The sequence below is a fragment of the Malania oleifera genome, chromosome 13 (genome assembly GCF_029873635.1).
Source record: "Malania oleifera isolate guangnan ecotype guangnan chromosome 13, ASM2987363v1, whole genome shotgun sequence".
NCBI classification, from domain to species: domain Eukaryota; kingdom Viridiplantae; phylum Streptophyta; class Magnoliopsida; order Santalales; family Ximeniaceae; genus Malania; species Malania oleifera.
The window spans coordinates 72,547,639-72,571,055 of NC_080429.1; the positions used below are offsets into that span (position 1 = coordinate 72,547,639).

The 23,417-nt window shown below is 36.4% G+C and overlaps 1 protein-coding gene and 1 non-coding gene across 10 annotated transcripts in view; both read left to right on the plus strand.

Moving 5' to 3' along the window:
* The window catches only part of LOC131145992 (uncharacterized), a 73,058-nt gene that overhangs the window by 26,001 nt on the left and 23,640 nt on the right, over positions 1–23,417 (plus strand). For 6 of the 9 annotated variants that reach the window (XM_058095201.1, XM_058095200.1, XM_058095203.1 and 3 more), the window contains one exon: positions 11,001–11,136. In XM_058095201.1, the coding sequence (XP_057951184.1) occupies positions 11,001–11,136 (136 nt within the window). Of the gene's footprint in view, positions 1–6,480; positions 7,023–11,000; positions 11,137–23,417 lie in introns of those variants that run through there. The other 3 variants (XM_058095207.1, XM_058095204.1, XM_058095208.1) reach the window with 3 other exon arrangements.
* Positions 2,972–3,079, plus strand: LOC131146999 (small nucleolar RNA R71). The gene has a single exon (XR_009134533.1). It is a non-coding gene; the product is annotated as a small nucleolar RNA R71 (small nucleolar RNA).

Genomic DNA, 23,417 nt, shown 5'->3' on the forward strand with positions numbered 1-23,417 from the left:
ATAGTAAATGACAAAAGGCTTCCCCTCCCTTCGCTGTCCAAGAACAACACCTATAGCAAAATCACTAGCATCACACATGATCTCAAATGGTAAAGTCCAATCAGGTGGCTGCATTATGGGTGCTGAGGTAAGGTTGCCAATTAGAGTTTTAAAGGCCTCTGTCAAGCTTGCGTCCACTCAAATGGGGCATCTTTAGCTAGGAGGTCACATAGTGGTCTAGATATGGTGGAAAAATTATGTATGAACCTCCTATAAAAGCCCGCATGACCAAGAAAGGATCTCACATCCTTTACTGTCCTAGGTGTAGGCAACTTAAAGATTAATTCAATCTTAGATTGATCAACCTCTACTCCCCTAGAAGAAATAATATGCCCTAAGACAATACCTGAAGGTACCATATAGTGGCATTTTTCCCAATTCAAAACCAATTCCTTCTCCTTACAATGAGTCAACATTCTCTCTAAATTCAATAAGCATGCATCAAAAGAAGATCCAAAAAGCAGTCAAGTCATCCATAAAAACTTCCATGCAATTTTCAACCATGTCACTGAAAAAGCTCATCATGCAACGTTGAAAAGTAGCAGGTGCATTACACAATCCAAATGACATTCTACGAAAAGCATTTGTACCAAAAGGACAAGTGAAATTGGTTTTATCCTGGTCTTTTAATGCAATTTCAATTTGATAATAACCATCCAAGAAACAATAGAATGGATGACCAGCCACACGCTCAAGAATTTGATCAATAAAAGGAAGGGGAAAATGGTCTTTCTGGGCGGCAGCATTAAATTTTCTATAATCAATGCACATCTGCCACCCAGTCACAAATTTTGTAAGGACTACCTCTCCCAGGTCATTCTTCACCATAGTAACACCTGACTTTTTAGGAACAACCTGTGTAGGACTCACCCATTTACTATCAGCAATAGGATATATGATTCCTGCATCTAATAGTTTCAACATTTCATTCTTCACCACTTCTTTCATAGTAGGATTAAGCCTACGCTGGGGGTCTCTACGAGTCTTAGTTCCTTCAAATTAATTTTATGAGAACAGACTAGGGGACTAACACCTTCTATATCAGCAATGCTCCAACCTAAGGTTGACGTATGCTGACTTAGGGTCCGAATTAATTTCTCACCTTGAGACTGACAATTCAGATGAGATAATAACAAGAAAAGTATCACCTGGACCAAGGAAAGCATGCTTTAAAGCCTTAGGCTGAGGCTTCAATTCAACCTTGGGTACCGCACTTGAAAGAATTTGTTTTTCACCTTTCTTAGGCAACTCCACAAACTTTGGTTGCCATGCCCGAGTGCCATAATCCTGAGTTCTATCAAAAATAGCACAAATATGAACTACATTACATGGATTACTGATAGAATCAAACTCCTAATTAACAAGAAAATACTCAAGGGGGTCAAAATTATGGGGTGTAGAAACTCCCCTATCCATGAGTGAGTCAATCATGTATGTCTGGTGGCCCTCATCATCATCTTCTGGCTGTTTTGCAATATGGAACATATTCACCTCGAGAGTCATGTTTCCAAAAGACAACTTCATGAGCCCATTTTTGCAATTAATAAGAGCATTAGTAGTGGCAAGGAAAGGCCTACCTAAAATCAAAGGAATTTTAGAAGTAGTATCAACAACAAAGCTAGAGTCAAGGATTAGCAAATCAACAGGATAATAAAATTTGTCAATTTAAATTAGAACATCCTCTACCACACCCTGGGGTACTTTGACTAAATGGTTAGCCCAATGGTTGGTTTGATTTCCCCCAACCCCAACTGCAAAAAAATAGAATATGACATTAGATTCACGCTAGCTCCTAAATCTAGCAAAGCTTGCCCAAACTCATAATTTCCAATGCTACATGCAATGGTTGGGCAACTAGGATCTTTGTACTCGGGAGGAATCCGCTGCTCAATTAGAGCACTAACTTGTTCTGTCAGGAACGCTGTCTTCTTTACATGTTGCTTCCTCTTAACTATACACAAATCCTTGAGAACTTTTGCATAAGTAGGAACTTGTTTAATCACATGCAAAAGAGGAAGATTGATTTTTACCAACCTTAGATTCTGTAGGATTTCATTGTTAGTATCTAGAGTTCGCTTGCTTGATTTTAAAGCTTGAGGGAATGGTACCTCAACAAGACTCTTTGTCACCTCAAGTTCCTTGGGTAGCTCGGCATCACTACTATCTTGATTCTTTTCCATATCCTCTAATTTGTTCGTTGTTGGGGTGTGTAATGACTTACCACTTCGTGTCACAATGACATTCACATCCTTCAAATTCTCTTGCACCATGTGCTGACCATGGGGTGCGGACTGAGCTTGAGAAGGGAACTTACCTCGCTCATTCACGCTTAAGGAGCTCATCAATTTGGACACTTGGCTCTCTTTATCTCCTTGTTTTCTTCAACAACCTGCGTAATCAAAGATTCAAACTTTTGGTTAGTCTTACCTTGTGCCTCAATAAAAGCATGCAAATGTGGGAGAAAGATGTAAAAGGCTTCTTGTACATACCTAAGGCATTACATTGTTCCTCATACATCCCTCTCATCTCGGCAAATGTGGGACACTCTTTGGTGAAGTGATCTACCCTGCCACACACAAAACATGGTCCAAAAGACTCTACATGATTAGTCACATGTGTTAGCTTTAAGTCCTTAGTCTTTAACACCTCTAGCTCCCTAGTGAGCATCTCAACCTTAGCCTTTAGGTTATCCTCTTCCCTGAGATGGTAAATTCCACCACCATTTGCGTTTCCTACAAGCCGTGACCTATTTGTGCTCTCAATAGAACTAGGTCCAGTCCAAGTGTGAGCTTTTTTAGCAAGCTTACTAAGGTATTCTATGGCCTTATTGGGATCTTTTTGTAAGAACTCACCATTACACGTCATCTCCACAAATTGGCGCTCTCTTGGTGTAAGTCCCTCATAAAAATAGCTCACTAAGCGCCAATTCTCATACCCATGGTGAGGACACATACTCAACAACTCCTTAAATCTCTCCCAAGACTAATACAAAGTCTCACTGTCCTTTTGTGCAAAGGTGGAGACTTGCCTTTTTAAAGTGTTGGTCTATGTTGGGGAAAGTATTTATTAAAGAAGACCTGAGTCATCTCATTCCATTACCCAATAGATCGTGGTCTCAGCGAGTATAGCCAACTCTTAGCTCTATCCTTCAAAGAGAAAGAAAAGAACTTAAGTCTCACAGCGTCATCAGTTGCATTTTGGCTATGAAAATTCGCAACTACTTACTTAAACTCCGTAATGTGCAAATATGGATTTTCATTTTCCAAGCCATGAAAAGTAGGGAGTAACAGTATCAACCCTGTTTAAAATCTAGTTGGCGAGTATTAGCTAGAAACATGGTGTATGATGGTATGGCTGTGCGTGTAGAGTGGTGGAGGTAATCCTGAAGGGTCCTTAGTGGGTTGATCTCCGTGTTCACTCATTTCCTCAGAATTAGAAGAAGTATCAAACAAATGATTAGAAAAATCAAAGTCTGACTCTGACACAGGTCTATAAGCAAACCGACCCAAGGCGTCTCTATACCTGTGCATGTAAGGTAGAGAAAAATGCAACACTAAAAAAAGCTACAAAAAAGAAAAGAAAATAAAATGAAGATGCAGCAAACTAAAAGAGGGGGAACAAAGTTACTGCCTATACCTGTGCATGTAAGGTAGAGAAAAATGCAACACTAAAAAAAGCTACAAAAAAGAAAAGAAAAAAAAATGAAGATGCATACAAAAAAGAAAAGAAAATAAAATGAAGATGCAGCAAACTAAGAAAGTTACTGCCTTTACAAACTGCTGAAAAGAAAAATTGTCTCGCAATTCTTCTACCATCTCCCCGACAATGGTGCCAACATTTGGCTACGCCCAAAGCATAACGCGGTAGTTGTAGCCATGGTCTTAAATTTCCATGAAATTGTTGAAATTTCCTTCAAAATTTCCGATTTCCATCACCTTCGAAATTGAAATGGCAATCGATTTCCATATTGCATAATTTCCATCGAAATCTCAACGAATCATCCGAAATTTATCGAAATCTCGAAATTTTAGCAAAACTTGTCGAAATTTTAACTATACAATGAAATTTCATTAGAATTCAAAGGAGAAATTTGGGAGTGAAGTGAAATTTCTATATTAATTTATTTTATTTATTTTATCGAAACAAAAGATTATTACAAATGCTTTTGAAATTATATGAAAAAATAAACTTACAGTAACATTTTATTTAACCATTCATGTCTAAATTACCATTATTCGTATAATAAATAATATTTAAATGATTTACGAATTTCATTTCTTCTAACTGAATATGTTTAATCTATATTATCTTACAAATATGTTTGATACACATACTATTTTACAACTTTCCACCTCATACAATACATAGATGTATTTAATTTGTAATATATTATTCATCCTAAAACTTATATTATTATGTTTGTTAACCATTTCTAAAGTTTCACAAAGAATTCCATGTTTTACTACTAATTTCAGTTATTTTTTCAAATCGAAATCAAAATTGACATTGAAATTGAAATTTCTGTCAAAATTTCCGTATTTTTGGAGCTTCGAAATTTGAGTCAAAATCAAAATTTAAGACCTTGGTTGTAGCATAGCTTTGGGGTGTCGATTCCACAAAGAGAAATTAAAAGAATAGTAGAAGGAACAAAGAAACTAAAGAAAAATATTAACTAATTAATGGTGAACAAAGATTAATTTTAAATGCAAATTAAAGTAAAGCAAAGTGACTAACGGAAAAAGTACCCAAATTTGACGAACAGTAAAGCGTCAGGAATCCCTTGCACAAATCTGGTATTTTAATTATTCTTAATTCATTGAATAACTAAATTGGGAACTCAATTGACAAAATTCCCAATCGAAAGGTATAGACTTATAAACCAAAATTAATCCAAATGTGACCCTTTGAAAAATCATTTGCCACATTTAGAATACATAAATTATTATCCCTATTGAAAAAATCCAACGACGACAGTATACTCAGGGAGCGATATTGCAGCAAAGAAGTAAATCAATATAAATAAATAATTGATCCAAACATAATCAAAGAACTAATCCATTCAATAGAAAAAGCATGATTGAATCCATAAACAGAATAAATTCTATGATTATTCAGAGAAAAAAACATCAACAATGAATAAAGAATGATAAAACAAAGGAGTTTAGTAATTGAAAATAAAATACATAAGTTAAAAATAAATTGAAAATACCATTTAGTGTGCAAGTTCATCCCTAGCCCTACTTGAGAATTTAGTTCTCCTTACTAAGATGAAAAACAACTAGATTCTAGAAAAAACCTTCAAGTCTCCAGCCCCCTCCTCTTCACAAAAAAATTTAGCTTATATATGTCCCTCCACAAAACCCTAAAAACGGAATAATAAAAATAAACGCTGAAAAATATCCTATGGTTTCCGGGCTTGGATTGTGGCTCACTTTTGACCTAGTAAACGTCCGGATTAGAGAAATACTATCTCATAGTGAATTGTAACTCTTTCTGTAAGCTTTCCAACGCCACTTGATTCACGCCAATTTGATATCAAATGAGAGAGTTATGATTAAAATACAGATATATATCCAGGCTGTTTCCTAGCGAATTTTGGACATGGACTTCTTGCAATTTCCTTTTGTGATTTTTTTCTGTTTTTTTTTTTCTTGATCCAAATTTCTCTTAAACCCCATGAGAGTCCTTTGTATTTGAATCGGTTTTGACTTGCTCTTTTATAAACTCTAAAATTAAACATAAAAATCTGCTCAGGAGTATCCGAAAGTAAATAGAAACTCAATTAAAGAATACACATTAATTCCAATGATTTCTATTCACATTTTAGCATTTTATTCGAATAATAGGGTATTTAGAGAGCACTTTCACACTCATCGGGTGGAGTTTTTAGTCACAGAAAGACTTTCATGTAACTGGTAAGTGTAATAAAATGCCCTTATTATTTTAAATTTTAAATTATTCAAAATACTATACTTTTATGTGCTTGCATTAAGACACTCTTATTGATTAATATTTTTATGAATTTAATTTCAAGATACTTTTTGAACCCTCCATTTCTTTATGGTGTTCCACCCTCGCCTGAAGTAGCTAAAGAAGTCATGAATGGGGTTAAAAAAGTGATAACCAAGTTAGTATCCAATGTAGATACTCAAATTCAGGTGTTTAATTAAGTATTGATTCTATTGAATAATAAATTATTTGAATATTTGAACTTCTATGGTATATATATCTAATTAATTAATTATACTTTACACAATCATCCATTTGTATTGGGATAGGCAAGAGATTTTTGGAATCCTGTTGGCTAGAAGTGCAGTCAAACAAAAAAATGTAAATGCAGCTAAATGGTGCATAAGTGGATATATTTTGTCATTTTTATGTTCAAATTTTATTTTTAGTACACTATATTGACATATTTTTCTCTTCAATTATTCAATGCAGTCGAATGGTGGATCTACTATGGCATGTGTGCGCGAGCTTTAGAGACTAGAGATCAGGGTTCTTAGCCTGACCACACTATCTTCAAATTGTGAATATAATTGGAGCATCTTTAATCTCATCCACACAAAAACAAGGAATATATTGAAATACATGAGACTACAAAAATTGTTTTTCGTGGATTACAATGTAATACTAAAGTCAAGACAAACAATAAGTAGAAGCTAGCAGGAAATTGGAGATAGCTTTAACCCTATTAACTTGGTGTATATTTTTCGAAACTTGTTGGATGAAGATGTTAGTGGTATTGCAGTAGGAGGTGATCAGCCACCACTAAATGTGCAGGATTTTATTTCAAGTCCTTTTCAGTACACAAAGTGATGATAATGATGCTAGGGGTGTGATGGTGGTGGTGGCAGCGGAGGTGGGATATGATTATGGGTAAGGCCAAACAAGATATGGGTATGACATGGGGACAGCATATGTAAGCAAACACATTCTCTTGGTTATTATGGATTACATGACATATGTGAAATTTATTATTTAAATAGTCCTCTTGAGTACCAACCTTCACAACCCAGGAGGCGTGGTACTTGTGCTGGCCCTAGCAAGAGTCATGGAGCGCAACCCAAAAGAATTCACTGACACTGATTTCATGACTTTGTTAAAGATTCATATGTTGTGGTTCATACTTTTGGAGACTTTAGTTTAGATTATTCATCATTCATCACATCATACAAATCTCATGATAGCAGTTTTCATCTAGTGTATCCACTACCTCATGATCCATATCTTCTAGTTATGGATATGATTCAAAGCCTACCCCAACCCCAACTTATGGGTAGGTTCAGGTTCAAGATATGGTCAAGGAGGATTTTCGCCACTGTTTCCCAATCCCAATCTCAAATAAAGATGGAGACTATAAAGAGCCTCTACTTCATTCTTTTTGGTGGTGACCTGTGTGAACTTCCAATGTTGTATTCATGTATTGACGAAATTCATGTGTACACATATTGACTCATTTTATGTCTATAATTAATTGGCTTCTAATTTTTTTACTCATTAAAGTAGTGAAAAGTATAAAAGGAATGAATTTTTTCTGTAGACAGCACACTAAAAATTAACATAAAATTCATTTTTCCTATCAAAAGGTGTTTGTAGACTGAATAAAAAAAGCAATTAAAATTCATTAAAAATAATGTATGAAAGGATTCCACGCTTATTCTTCAATTCTGGCATGGTTGTTCATGCATAAAAAAAATTCACGGCAGCTACAACCGCTTCCCGTTATGTGATATCCACTTTTTACGCATCCCATGGCTATTTCACGACGTTACTTGTGACCATGATTTCAAAACCATGGACAAGAGTCTAAAAGAGCGATGCAGGACACTGCTAATAATCCCTTCCTTGTGTGGAGGGCAACAGATTGGACAGCTTTGAAGGAGACTTGAGTGAATCCTATGTCCACCAAGGGGTCATTTGGTATTAGTGTCAAAAAATTATAAAACTAAAGTGAGAAACAAAAACTTGAAACAAAAAATGGAAACTAAAACTCGAAAGTGCAGACCATTGTGGTTAATATTCAAAAAATAAATAAAACAAAATAGTAGCCTAATTCAAAACCTGTTTAATTTTGTCCTTCAATAAAATAAAAAATAAAAAATATGATTAGGATAATGAAAATGCAATATATATATATATATATATATATATATATATTTGTTTGTTTTCATTAACAAAGGTCATCCAAAGCTCAGTGGAGGCATTAAATGTCCAAAAGCTTTGAGATTTCCTTATAACAAGATTTTGCTGCAGTTTGTTGCAGGCAAATGCAAGCACAAAAGGGAGTTTGCATTTTGACAAGAAATGGCTGAAAGAAAATAACATTGATGTAAAAAGGACAGAGAATAGATTAAGAACTTGGGACAAATGAAATGAAGGTGATGAAGAAGGGTTTTGTCTTTTTCATGTGTAGAAGAAGTGGGAGGACATGACCAAATCTTGACCCTCCCAAAGGCAGCACTGCAAGTCCCATGATTCGAACCCTAAACCCTCCCCTTGTTCAAGGAGGAAAAGAGCTGTTAGCCTACAAGGCCATCAAAGACTTCCCAATCTCATTCATGTTATATTACCAAGAAGCGAGAAAATAAGTTTTGCTTTACTATGAAGGTATATGGATATTGTGTTTAGAACTTCCCATGATTCGAACCCTAAACCCTCCCCTTGTTCAAGGAGGAAAAGAGCTGTTAGCCTACAAGGCCATCAAAGACTTCCCAATCTCATTCATGGTATATTACCAAGAAGCGAGAAAATAAGTTTTGCTTTACTATGAAGGTATATGGATATTGTGTTTAGAACTGTGAGTTCTCTTAAAGTGTGGTATTAAGACTGTTGATTAAGTTGTAGTCCCAAGAGGGGGGTGAATTGGATATTAAAAAAAAATTAAACCACTTAATATTCTTTCACACACTTCTTATAAGTTCACCAAATGCTTCTAGTTGCTCAATTTTGTGTGAGTGTGGCAATCCTATCTATGCATGCAATATCCTCAATTTAAATACAATGTGGAAAATAAAGAGTAAAAGGAAGAGAGAAGACAAACGCGATTTTACGAGGTTCAGCCAACTCGGCCTACGTCCTCGCCTTGAGCAACCACTCAAGGATTCACTAAAAGCCCTGCTCCTTAAAGTGGGATGGAGCTTCCCGTACAATTCGCTGCTTACAAGAAGTACAGTTTCCTCCTACTCCGCTGCTTACAAGAGATACAGCTCTCTCCTCACACACTGGTTCACACAACCGTGTATACAATAGAATCTGTAAAATAACACTCAAAACAATGCTTCTAACAGAAGCTTGTGAGTACAATTCAAATTCCTAACACATTAACATATGATATAACTTGAAGCTCGTGAATGTATGAAAATGATACAATCGTTTTATGAATAATTATGCATCAACACACAAATCCCGATTTATTCAAAACTCCCAAGTTAAAATATATTTGAAACGCCTCGGAGTTAACTAGGGTTCTTGGTTCACTTTTGTAAAGATGCAAAAGTATGTTTGAAGTGAACTCGTTAACAAAATCTTTGTCTTGAAAACAAGCTTAATCAAAATCACAAATCTTTATTCCATGTATTCTATCACTAACTGAGAATATTAATTTTCAGAAAATATCCCTCAATTTAGAAATATAGTTATAAGTACCAAGGATATTTAATCAAATTTTAATATATCAAAATATAAATCCTTTGAAGAACACCCACTTGAATCAAAAATCAATCAACCAAGTTAAATAAGTTTTCTCAAGTAATGATCTTCTCAAAAATATATTTTATATGAATTGATACACTCAAGATCAAAACTTTTCAATACTTAGTCAAGAACAAGCAATGAGATGAGAATTTCTTAAGAATATCAAACCTCAATACTAGATTAAAGTACAGTAGAGTAAGCAAGTTCCCTTTGAGAATCTGAGTTGATTTGCTAAAGCTTGAAGATTAGAGATTGAGAAGTAAGCAATCGTATAGCACTAAGAGTAGATTTTCAACATTCTCTCAACAAGGTGTGTTCTTTTCTTTCTTGTGTGTCTCTTCTACTTTCTAGGGTTTAGACATTTAATATATATAGTGTATGACCCTTAGGATTGATCTCAGACGTTGGATCAATCAGATAGCTCGCGTGTTTTTTAATAAAAATCTGATTTTTTTAGGCTTTCCCGCAAGTTCAGGCAACCGAACTGGGGTTTAGGCTCCTGAAGTGACAACTTCAGGCACCTGAGGTTCTAGGGTCAGGCGACCGAAGTACCTCTACCAGGTTCTGTCTTTTCCATTTAATTCTTCAGGCGACTGCACTTAATCTTCAGGCTACCGAACTTATTCTTCAGGCTCTTGAAGTAAAGTTCAGGCGACCGAACTCCCCTTTTTCTCAAATTTTCTTTTCTAAGTTAAAAATCTGCTTTGATTCTCTTCTTGGGTCTTTTATAAAACATATTTTTCAATGATTTGAAAACATTTCTAAGTTCATACAGGTTCCCTAATGATATACATGAAATGCATGAAACCTAAAATCACTCTAAGTTATATTTGAGCTTCAAAATAAATCATATGACAATGTAAATACATAAGCTCTAAATACCCATTCCCAAGAGATTCTTGAACTTTGCCGCTTGTATCTTGATTCTTGTACTCTTTGAGTTCCATGGTACTTGCCAAGATGTGTAAGCTTTACTTGAAGGCTTCCATGACTCATTATCTTTCCGTGCATGCTTAATATAGTTCCTGTTCACAAACTCGATGCACAGATCAAATACCAAGTGATTTGTCATTATTAAAACAGGATTGGACTCGTAGAGTCAACAAAGACAGTAATTAATGAGAAATATTTGTGTGTATATTTATTAGTTGGTCTTTTTTTTTTTTAATGAGACAATCTTGCATGCTGTATTGGCTTTCCATAATGTCAATAATCGGGTTAATTGTGTTGCATTAATAAGATTAGCTTTTCCTTTAATTATGTAGATACCATCGCCAAATGTTTCAGAGGGACATCAATTTGCAAATGCTTCCTTAATGGCAGATTTAGCAGGTTCAAGGATTATCACTGAAGATGAACTTGATTCGACTACCCTTGGAATTGTGATTGAAGAGATTTTGGGTATGTGAAATTTGTTGCCCGTTTTTATGATTGTAGGTAGTCTTGTGAAGTCGGGGATTAAAGTTTTGAGTTTCTTTGCTTATGCTAATTGTGTAAAACCATAACATTTAATTTTCTTGGCAGATTAATAATTTTGGAGCATAATACACTGATATTCAAAAAAATGCAAACCCTAATAATACGATGACACTTATACTCCTCTGTTAGCTGACTGCTATGACAGCATGGCATATTCGTCTTACAATGAATTTGACCCCCAAAATGTTTAGGTAGAAGAAGCGCTAGTGCTGAAAAAAACATACTGTTATTGGATGAGTTTAAAAAAGAATGCAGGGTCTGGCCAGTGCAAAACTGGCCTCATTGGTCGTGGAAATATGTACTAACTATATGACTCCAAATCCTTTCATAATTTTTTGGTCAACTTACAGGAGATAGGTATCGGTATGTTTAGATGTCAAGGAAAGTTTATATCATTTTTTGAATGTCAGAGGAGGTTTTCATCTTTTTGGTGAGCCTTAAAGGAGGTGGTGCATTTTTCCATTAATTTTATGAACATAAAAGGTCTAATTTTGTGTAGTCATTTTTATTTTCAAACTATGAAGAAGCTAACAACTTTAAGATAAACTTGGTATTGAACTTCTTAAAAGTCCTATATGAGTTATGAATTCAGCACGTTTGCTTCAAGTCAGCAGTAAAACTACATGCAGAAGGCTACATTTTGTAGTTTTTTTTATTATACTTGCAAGATTGTTAATACTTCTCTTATGACATTAATACTTCTCTTATGACACAGTAGAGTGCTCTTCTGCACTGTATAGTTGTTAGGTGTTCAAGAGGATCTGATGTAGAATGACCATCAGCAAAATAATTTATGGCCCACATCATTAAGTCGGTTTCCAATGGAGATCTACAGAATGATCAATGGTATGTTGTTATGCATGCAAAACATGGATATTACTATGGCGAACACCTCTGCATGAGTCACCACCTCCGCCTAAACCTCTCCCTCTCCCTCCTGAACTATGTTTGCCATAGTTAGATATATTGCACTCCCTCTGGATGAAGCTTGTGAAGAGGAGTTAGACTTGAAATATTGTAACACTCAGTGCACAAGGCTCCCATGCCATCGGGGGTCTAGGAAGAGAAAGATGAGACTATTTCTATAATTTGAACCCTTCACCTTCAAGTTCAGATGTAACGCCCTTATCATTGAGTTGAGTGTTCAGGTTCAATCTTTGATATTTCATTGGGTTCTAGCATATGCTTCATTTATGGACATTGGACAAGATTGATTCTTGAGCAATAATCTGATTACGGATCATTCTAAACTCAAGACTCAACCCAAATAGAAACTTGGCAGCTAAGAATTCTGCTCATTACTTCTTTTCATTGCAGCATCAATATTTTTTTGGTTGATATTAGTTCCTCCGCATAAACTTGAGAGTACTATAGTGCTCTCTATTGGACCTATTCTCTTGTTCAATTTGAAAATTCTCATAGAAGTCCAAAATACAAGTTTGAAACTTGTGAAGAACTCTTAGGAAGGTAATAAACCATTGCTTGAAGGAGAATATAATAACATTTAAGCACATAAAATACACAAAGAAACACCCAAGACTTACAAATTGAAAAGAAGGGAAATACCATTTGAAAAGAGAGAACTACAGATAATGGCAAGGTTGAGACACTTCTTTAGTTATGCCTCTCCAGTTCATTTGTTCTCCTTTTTAGAGAATGAGACTCCACATATCCTAATAATGTTTTGGCATAGCACTAGTCCTTACCAACTCACCTAAACCGTACAACTGGATAAACATTGCTAACACTCTGACATGTATGTATTATTACAATTGACACATTCACATGCATTCTAATGAAACACATTGATTATACTATTGACACATCACATGCACTTTGAAAAGCTTGCAGACACATCACATGCACCATATGTATGCTAGAGAGAGCTTAGAGTATTGTCAGTCTATGTCATCTGCTAGATTCTATTCTTGTCCATAAAAACTCATCAAAGATTTTATTAAAAGTAGGTTCTCAGAGAAAATTCCATTTTGTAGGGCTAAACAATGAGAGGACTATGTTCTCCATAGGGCATCCATTGATATCTTCTATTAAAAATTTCTGCTGGAACTTGTCTTGGGTCTTTACCATTGAGTTTGCATATATTTGCTCTTGTCATGATGCTGTCAATGTTATAATGCCTATGCAAGGTAGAGACATCAAAATCAAAGCAAGCTTTGACGTGAGCCCATGGATTATGAGCTATGTAATTTTGCTCATTTTCTTGGATTGGATCGATATGGGTATTATGGATGAAATCCCATTATAAAAGGTTACTATGGGAAAATGTGTTAATGACTTGTATTCTATACGTGTAAAGTTATCTATTTTAGGAAACTTTGTAACATCCTGTATTCCTAGAATTAGGCTGATTTGGTTAGTTTCCTATTCTATTAGAATATCCCATAAATCATGGGATTTGATATAACCTAGTTAGTTAATTTTCCTTTTCTGCTGCTAGGGTTGATGTGTATAGCAAATGTTTTGTGTATTATTTGAAGGAATAAAGAAAATTCTTCCACAAATTGTTTCTCAGTTTGTGTCATGGTGTCAAAGCCTAAAGCTCTTTTCTGGGATTAAAAACCTCTTCACACAGGCCTTCATTGCTGGGACCATACTATTGCTTCTTTGCACCCTGTTTTACCATGTTTTTTAGTTCAAACACAGAGTATTTTTGCACTTTTTCTTTCAAGCCTTCATTGCTGAAATTTCTTAGAGCAGTTTCCGTTCTTATTTCTACCTTTGCCAGCCTTCATTGCTGGTGGTTTCCTCTTCGAGTGATCAGCCTTAATTGCCAAGAGATCATTGTTCGTGAAGAATGTCGGAGGTTGCAAAGACGACCACTACAACACAATCGGTGAAGATTGTTCGATCCCAACAACCCAGGGAATTGCAAAATATCTAGGAAGCATATAGGATGAATGAAAAAAACTACCTCAAATGGTCTCAACTTGTCCGCGCCGTGCTGAAGGGAAAGGGAAAGATCAGCCATCTCATGGGTATGGGGCCGAAACTAGGAGATCCTCATTTTGAAGCATGGGATGAAGAAGATTCCATGATTATGGCGTGGCTATGGAATTCTATGATTCATGAGATTAGTGACACATGTATGTTCTTGGCTACTGCCAAGGATATTTGGGATGCGGTTCAATGGACATACTCAAAAGCTAGAGATGCGGCTCAAGTATATGAGGTGAAGGTGAAGACGATTGCAGCAAAACAAGGGAGTAAATCTGTTACTAAATATGCCCACCAATTGAAATCTTTGTGGCACGAACTTGATCATTATAGAGTGATAAAAATCAAGTGTCCTAAAGATGCCGCTATTCTAAAAGAGTTCATCAAGCAAGATAGAGTCTATGATTTTCTTGTTGGACTTGATCCAGAATTTGATCAAGTGAGGATTCAAATTCTCGGCAAGCAAGAAGTTCCGTGTTTTAATGAGGTGATGGCACTGATTCGAGGCAAGGAAAGCATAAGAGGTCTGATGCTTGAACCACAAAACACGGATAACTCGGCTATGGTGGCTAGTGGTGGCAATAATTAAGTCACAAATGTAGAACGAGCACCAGTTTTTGAAAATGGGAGACCTAGTCAGCCAAAGGCCTAGAACTGTGATTACAAGGATAACTTCTGGTGCACTTATTGTAAGAAGTTAAGCCATACTCATGAACGGTGTTGGAAACTTAATGGAAAACCTCCAAGCCAAGAGTGGGGTTGGGGAGGAGAGCAACCAAGGAACAATGGTCAGGTTCATGTTGTGCCATACAGCAAAATGAACCAGCACCATAGGAGTTGGGCGTTCATGACCAAGAAGAGGTCGAGATGGCAATCTTGACAAACCTTCAGGTACTTTTTTTCATTGGCATATTCGGGTGAGTTTCCTACCTCTATTGGATTAAATGTCTCGGGTGAAACCTTTGCCCAATCCTTGGTCAAGGGGTTGGGGAGGAGAGCAACCAAGGAACAATGGTCAGGTTCATGTTGTGCCATACAGCAAAATGAACCAGCACCATAGGAGTTGGGCGTTCATGACCAAGAAGAGGTCGAGATGGCAATCTTGACAAACCTTCAGGTACTTTTTTTCATTGGCATATTCGGGTGAGTTTCCTACCTCTATTGGATTAAATGTCTCGGGTGAAACCTTTGCCCAATCCTTGGTCAAGGACTCAGGAGCTACCGACCATATGAACCCCTCACTGAATGGTTTTTTTCACATATTTTCCATGCCCAAGCAATAGGAAAATAGCCACAGCCAATGGTTCCTTGACCATTGTCGCAAGTGTAGGGATGTCAAAATAGGCCCATCATTGGTTTTAAAAAATGTTCTCCATGTTCCTAGATTATCCACAAACCTTGTCTCTATTCAAAAACTCACTCAAGATTTACGTTGCAATCTGGTTTTTCATCATAGTTATTGTGTATCAGAACAAGGATTCGGGGAGGATGATTGGACATGCTAGAGAACGGGATGGACTCCAATACCTCGAAGCACCAAGTTAGTCAAACATTACCAAGGGAAAATTATCTCACTCTTCTGTTTATGAGCATTTTTCGTCCAATAAAGAGAAAGTTTGGTTTCACTCAAGATTTACGTTGCAATCTGGTTTTTCATCATAGTTATTGTGTATCAGAACAAGGATTCGGGGAGGATGATTGGACATGCTAGAGAACGGGATGGACTCCAATACCTCGAAGCACCAAGTTAGTCAAACATTACCAAGGGAAAATTATCTCACTCTTCTGTTTATGAGCATTTTTCGTCCAATAAAGAGAAAGTTTGGCTTCACCATCGCCGACTTGGACATCCGTCATTTAGAGTCATTAAAATTTTGTTTCCTTCTTTATTTAAAAGGTTTAAATGTTGAGAATTTTCATTGTGAAGAATGTGAACTTGCTAAACACAAATGTGTATCTTTTCTAGTCAGTAATAAAAGAAGTTCTATTCCTTCTCATTCACAGTGATATTTGGGGTCATAATATTCCTAATGTTTCTGGGGCACGATGGATTGTGTCATTCATTGATGATTATACTCGTGTTACTTGGCTTTTCTTGCTTAAACATAAATCCGATGTCAGTACTGTCCTCCCAAATTTTTGTTCTATGGTTAAAAATCAATTTGGGGTCAATATCAAAAGGTTTAGATCGGATAATGCTAGGGACTATTTCAATCAAGTCCAAACTCCATACTTTCATAAGGAAGGGATAGTACATGAGTCATCTTGTGTCAACACCCCACAGCAAAACGGTGTAGTAGAAAGGAAAAATGGTCACCTTCTTGAGTCAACCCGAGCTTTCATGTTCCAAAAAAATGTGCATAAATCCTTTTTGGGGGAAGCAGTTTTTATAGCCGCTCATCATATAAATCGTTCGCCTTCTAGAGTCTTGGGATTCAAAAGTCCAATGGAAATGCTCTTAACGTTCTATTCTTACCTACGCACTACATATAATCTTGTCCCTAGTAGATTCGGGTCCATGTCATTTGTTCATATCCATAGTCAAAGTAGGGGAAAGCTAGATTCAAGGACGTTAAAATGTGTCTTTGTGGATTATTCTTCGACTCAGAAGGGGTATAAATGTTATCATCTTCCATCTAAGAAGTTGTATGTCTCAGCGGATGTTACTTTCAATGAACAAGAGTCCTATTTCACCACTCCTTATCTTTAGGGGGAGAGTTCAACAATGGAAGATAAAGATAGGGATGTTTTACTTGTTCTACTGTCACTTCCCGTATCTAAACTAGTTTCTTGTTCCCCTATGCCAAATCCTATGTCTAAGTCCATGTCTGAGCTTGTGCCAAATCATATGTCCAAACCCGTGCCCGAAATTCCCCAGAAAAAAACTGATTATGCTCTTGAGAATGTGAGATTTGGCATAGTGTTTTCAAGGAGGAAGGTGGCTATCCCTGAATCTGTGCAAGTCCGAGACTCCAACTCGGATCCTGAGAATAAGGTAACAATTTCTAACCCTTCATTGCAAGCTGAAACCGAACCGCAAGTTAATGACCAAACCCAGCTGAAACCGAACTGCAATTTAATGACCAGGATCTTCCCATTGCTGTTAGAAAAGGAACTAGAGAGTGCACAAAATGGCCTTTATATCCTCTCTCACATTTCTTGTCCTTCAAAAATTTTTCACCATCCCATAGATCCTTCCATGTTAGCTTAAACACCATTGTCATTCCTACCACCTTATCCTTGGTTTTATCCAATGAGAAATGGAAACAAACTATGAATGTGGAGTTGGAGGCATTGGAAAAAAACAAAACCTGGGAGTTGGTGAAATTGCCGGCAGGAAAGAAACCTGTAGGGGTGTAAATGGGTTTACACTGTGAAGTATAGAGCAGATGGATCGATAGAGAGATATAAGGCAAGGTTAGTGGCCAAGGGTTATACCGTTATACTCAAATCTATGGAATTGACTACCTAGAGACTTTTGCTCCAGTTGCGAAGATAAACACTGTTAGAATCTTGTTGTCTCTAGTAGCTAATTATGGTTGGGACTTGCAGCAATTTGATGTCAAGAATTCATTTTTGCATGGAGAGCTAGAGGAAGAAATTTATATGGAAGTCCTGCCAGGTTATGGGAATAATTTGGCTGCTCATACTGTGTGCAAGCTGAAGAAAGCCTTGTACGGTCTTAAACAATCATCACGGGCATGGTTTGGAAGGTTTACAAGAGTTGTGATGGCCATGGGATATAGACAGAGCCAAGGGAATCATACGTTGTTCATTAAACGCTCACCTTAGGGGAGACACAACCCTCTTGGTATATGTTGATGATATAGTAGTGACAAGGGATGATGATATGGAGCGACAATTTTGAGTCATTGTTTGGCTAAGAAGTTTAAGATCAAGGTGTTAGGGAGGCTGAAATATTTTCTTGGGATCGAGGTGGCTCACTCTAGACAGGACATTTTTATATCTCAGCAAAAGTATGCTACGGATCAAAGAAATCGGCAAGATGGCGTGCAAACCAGCAAGTTCTCCAATAGGTCCTAACCTTAGACTTAGAAAGGCAGAGGTGGATGCTGCAGTAGATAGAGAAATGTACCAACGCCTAGTAGGAAGACTCGTTTATCTGTCTCACACACGACCAGATATAGCTTATGCAGTGAGTGTGATTAGTCAATTTATGCATAGCCCAAAGGAAGTCCATCTGCAAGCAGCTCACCGAGTGTTACAATACCTCAAAGGGACACTAGGAAAAGGTATTCTATTTAAAAGGAACAAAACTTAGTTCTTGAGGCTTACACGGATGTCGTTTATGCTAGGTCGATTGTTGACAAGAGGTCGACCTCTGGATATTGCACCTTTCTTGGCGAAAATCTTGTGGTGGCTCGGTCTAGTGCAGTGGCAGAATTTCGAGCAATGGCTCAGGGTGTATGTGAACTACTTTGGTTGAAGATTATCTTATAAGACATGAAGATTGAGTGGGATGGTCCGATGATACTCTATTGTGATAATAAGTCCACAATCAACATAGCTTAATCCGGTACAACATGATCAAACAAAGCACATTGAAATTGATAGACACTTCATCAAAGAAAAGTTGGAGAGCGGATTGATTTGTACACCTTATGTGTCTACACATGGCCAACTTGCTGATGTACTTACCAAGGGGTTAGGTAGTTCAGTGTTTCAGATTGTTGAATCCAAGCTGGGAATGGAAAATGCCTATTCTCTAGCTTGAGGGGAGTGTGGGAAAACGTGGTTAATGACTTGTACAACATGGCTTATAATCCAGTACAAATCGAACAAAGCACATTGAAATGAATAAACACTTCATCAAAGAAAAGTTGGAGAGCAGATTGATTTGTACACCTTATGTGTCTACACATGGCCAACTTGCTGATGTAGTTACCAAGGGGTTAGGTAGTTCAGTGTTTCAGATTATTGTATCTAAGCTGGGAATGGAAATACCAATTCGCTAGCTTGAGGGGAGTGTGGGAAAACGTGTTAATGACTTGTATCATTCTATACATTTATAGTTAGATATTTTAGGAAATTTTGTAACAGCTTGTATTCCTAGAATTAAGCTGATTTGGTTAGTTTCCTATCTGTTAGAATATCCCATAAATCATGGGATCTGATATAACCTACATAATTTTCCTTTTCTACTACTAGGGTTGATGTATATAGCTAACGTTTTGTATTATTCGAAGGAATAAAGAAAATTCTTCCATGAAGTGTTTCTCAGTTTGTGTCAGTTACTAATATGTACATGATTGTGTGCTTTTTCCAGTAGAAACACCCAGGACTTACAAATTGGAAAGAAGAGAAATACCAATTGGAAAGAGGGAACTACAGATAATGGAGAGTTTGAGGCACTTCTTCAGTTATGCTTCTCCGCTTCATCTGTTCTTCCTTTTATAGAATGAGATTCCATATATACTAATAATGTTTTGGACATAGCACTAGTCCTCACCAACTCACCTAAACCATTTACCTGGATAAACATAGCTAACACTCTCACATGCATAACTTATTATTACAATTGACACATTCACATGAATTCTAATGAAACACATTAATTATACCATTGACACTTCACATGCACTTTTAAAAGCTTGTTGACACATCACATGCACCATACAGCTAAAGAGAGCTCTAGAGTCGTTTTAGTCTATGTCGTCTCTGCTAGATTCTATTCCTGTCCATAAGAACTCATCAATGATTTTATTAAATGGAGGTTCTCAAAGAAAATTCCATTTTTTAAGGCTAAACAATGGGAGGACTGGGTCTTTACCATTGAGTTTGCTTTTGATCTTGACATGATGCTGTCAATGTTATGATGCCCATGCGGAGTAAAGACATTGAAGTCAAAGCAAGCTTCAATGCGAGCCCATGGATTATGAGATATGTAATTTTGTTCATTTTCTTGGATTGGATTGATTTGGGTATTGTAGATGAAATCCCATTATGAAAGGTTACTAATATGTACACGGTTGTGTGCTTTTTCCAATAGAAAGATCCATTCATCAAGGGAGAAAATCAGGAAAGCCATTTTTGCACAACTAGTTGGTTCTAGTTCATGGTGGGATTTACCTTGCATTGGAAAAGGTAGGTTGCTAGATTGGGAGCATAAAAAGCAAAGCCATAGAGAGGGGATTCGGAATATGTTGAGATAAGGATATTCAGGGTGGAATCTGATATGGAAGATATGGGAATTAAAACCTCAAAAATTTGCCCGATCTTTTCATATTTGTTTGTGGAGTGAGTAATGAATTATCATTTCTTGAATCTCTAGAGGAAAATTAGTGAGGCTTCGAGAGTCTTTGGAGCTGGAGGGTTTTTGGTTTGATGGTTCTAGGTTGCATGTAGACTATAGGTAGGAGAAGAGGGATGGTTTTGGGTCTTAATTAGAAATTGGCAAGGACACTTTTCTTACCCTGGATATGCTTTACTTCAAAATCCACTAGGAGAACCAATTTGCCCTTCTGGAAAGTTGTGGGTGTAGTAGGAACCTTTTGCTTGAACTTGATCTTTTTTGGGAAGGACATATCCATTTCTATACAAAAATGATGTCCTAGAAGATGAAACTATAACTTTTCTATTCCCCTCTTTATTGCCAGAATTTCTTTAAAAGTAGGAATGATAATGGTGCTCTCATAGTTTGAAGGCTCCACTTTTTATATCCACACAATTTTCTTTTTCCTTGAATTTCTTCAAATAGAAAGGCTTCTCAATATTCATCACTAGCATTTGTTTGGGTTCCCAATATTGTTACACACCACAAAATTGGTGTGAAGAAAAATCACGGCCATAGTAGCCATTATGGACTGCGATCCTTTCATAAAGGCCACTACGCCTATGGGGAGAGAGAAGGGAAAAAATTATAATGAGGATGATAACGAGACAAAATTTACTACTTCTTTATAATACTCACAAGAGATGCATTAATTAACAATTTTATAATAAAAATTTATTAAGAAAATATTTATTTTGATAATGTTAGCAATTTGATGTTGTGTTCTATTTTCAACTTCAACCTTCTTTTATTTCCTAGTTATTGTATATTTATCTTATTCATTGTGTTATGTGTTTAATAAATTAATAGTGTATAATGCACTTTGTTTTATTAATTAATTAATCATCTATCACACCTAAGAATAATGGAAAAGTATAAATACACACACACGTAATTTTTTTGTCAATGGTTTAACAAATGTAAATTTCTCGCCCTTACCAAACAACTTAGTTGAACTAAAGGATCCAAAATTTACAAACTCTTTATAAGAATGGTTGAAAGCTTAATACATGCAAATACATTGATATTCATAAGGTTGTGCATGCTTGAAAAAAATTCGTAGTTGTTACACCCCGTTCCGGTTATGTAACATCTACTACTCCTGCTTCCCGCTACACTCATTACCATTATGTTACGCTATCAGCGACTGCAATTTTAAGCCATGGTTTCCTAGTTCTTCTAGATGTGGTATTTGTAGATTCTTAGCAATTTTCTTAAGTTCTTGAACAAGCCCTAGTGGGTTGAGTTCCAGGTTGGAGGGTTCTTTCTCAAGAGAGATGCTAGAGTAGATTTGAGTGGTGGGAGGTCACATGTGGGATGGAGTCACTATATAATTAATAATTCCCTAGAATTGTGATTTTTTTTTACTGATTCTAATTCATCTTGAAAGTGCTAAAGCTGAGTGTGGTTGGAGAGAATAATGTCCATTAGAATTTTTTTTTACTGATTCTAATTCATCTTGAAAGTGCTAAAGTTGAGAGACAATGTGTGGTTGGAGAGAATGTCCATCAGATATAGCCATTCCAAGGAATTCAATCGAGAATTGCTCATTCCCTATCTTCTTTTCTAATAGCATGATCCTGTATTATTTTACTAAAGAATGAAAATGATCTACCAATTCTTCATACTTCATGTTCCTTGGTATTCTCTAAGAATGAAAATGATCTACCAATTCTTCATGCTTCATGTTCCTTGGTATTTCTCTAGAATGAGAAGCGTTGACACCCTTTTTTCCTGGGGATTAATTTAGCCAACATCTAGGTTAATTTGAAGTTAAATAAGCAACCAAAGGGTGAGTTTGAATCTTGAGTAGTCAATTAGGGCCTTGCTCTCCCTCCTGGTGCTACAATGTGCAAATCATGTGTTTGGAGTACTTTAGAGCCTCAATTTCATGTTTTGAAGTTATTTTTGTTAAAATTGGGGGTTATCCTTGTTTTAATTAGAATTTAGATTAAGGATAGGGTGAGGGGAGTGCGGCGAGTGCCTAAATGCCATTAAGGGCATTTTGGGAAAGTAAGGTATTAAATTTGGAAACTCTGGTCTTGTTCTATTTAAAGGAGCTTAAGGCTCAATCCAGAAGCGGGCATCTACATTGATTCAATTGGAGGCTGGAAAGGAGGCATACATTCACTCAAAGGTCACATATTGAGGCTCTAAAGGGGGAGTACACGCTCAAAAAGAAAGGAAAAGAGGGAAAGCCAGCATGTACACCCTTGAGCTCTAGCTTTGAAAAAAAAAAAAAAACAAACTCAAGGTACCTTTTGATTATTCTCTAGCATAATGTTTAGAAACAACGCATGAGTATGGTGCATACTTGAATACTTGCTTCCAGTGCATGTTAAAATTGAAATTTTTCCCCTTATATTTGTTAAAACTCCAATTTTTCTCAAGGGTCGGGCAAAGTCATGAACTTTATTCCATTTTTTGGATAAAATCATGATCTTCATGTGATAGTGGGGCTTAAAATTGTAGGTTTTATGTTTCTGTGTTACAATGGCAATTTCGTGTTGTGTTTGTGATTAAAATTGAATTTTTTATCCCATGATCATACTAAAGTCACATGATTTCTCTATGTTGGTTTAAGGATGAAATTATTATTGATGCATGCAAATTTTCCAAGGATTCAAGCTTGAATTTTTATGGGAAAACATGGTCGATACCAGTGTTTAGATGTCCATGGAGAATCATGAAGGATTAAAAACAGGAAAAAAGGTGTTCTAGTATGATATAGTTGCATATGGTTGTAGCCGGCAGTGGGGAACCACAAGAAGAGCAAAGGACTGCTGCATGGAGAAGAAGAAGAAGAAGAAAAGGATTGAGAAGAAGGAGACAAGGAAGAAGAGTGTGACCCAATGCTTTATTTCTATCCTTGTTGATCCTGATTTGACATTAGAAGTGTATTGATTTTCCCTAATAACAAATCTTTTGTCTGTAAAACTGCATATTTGTTTCCATC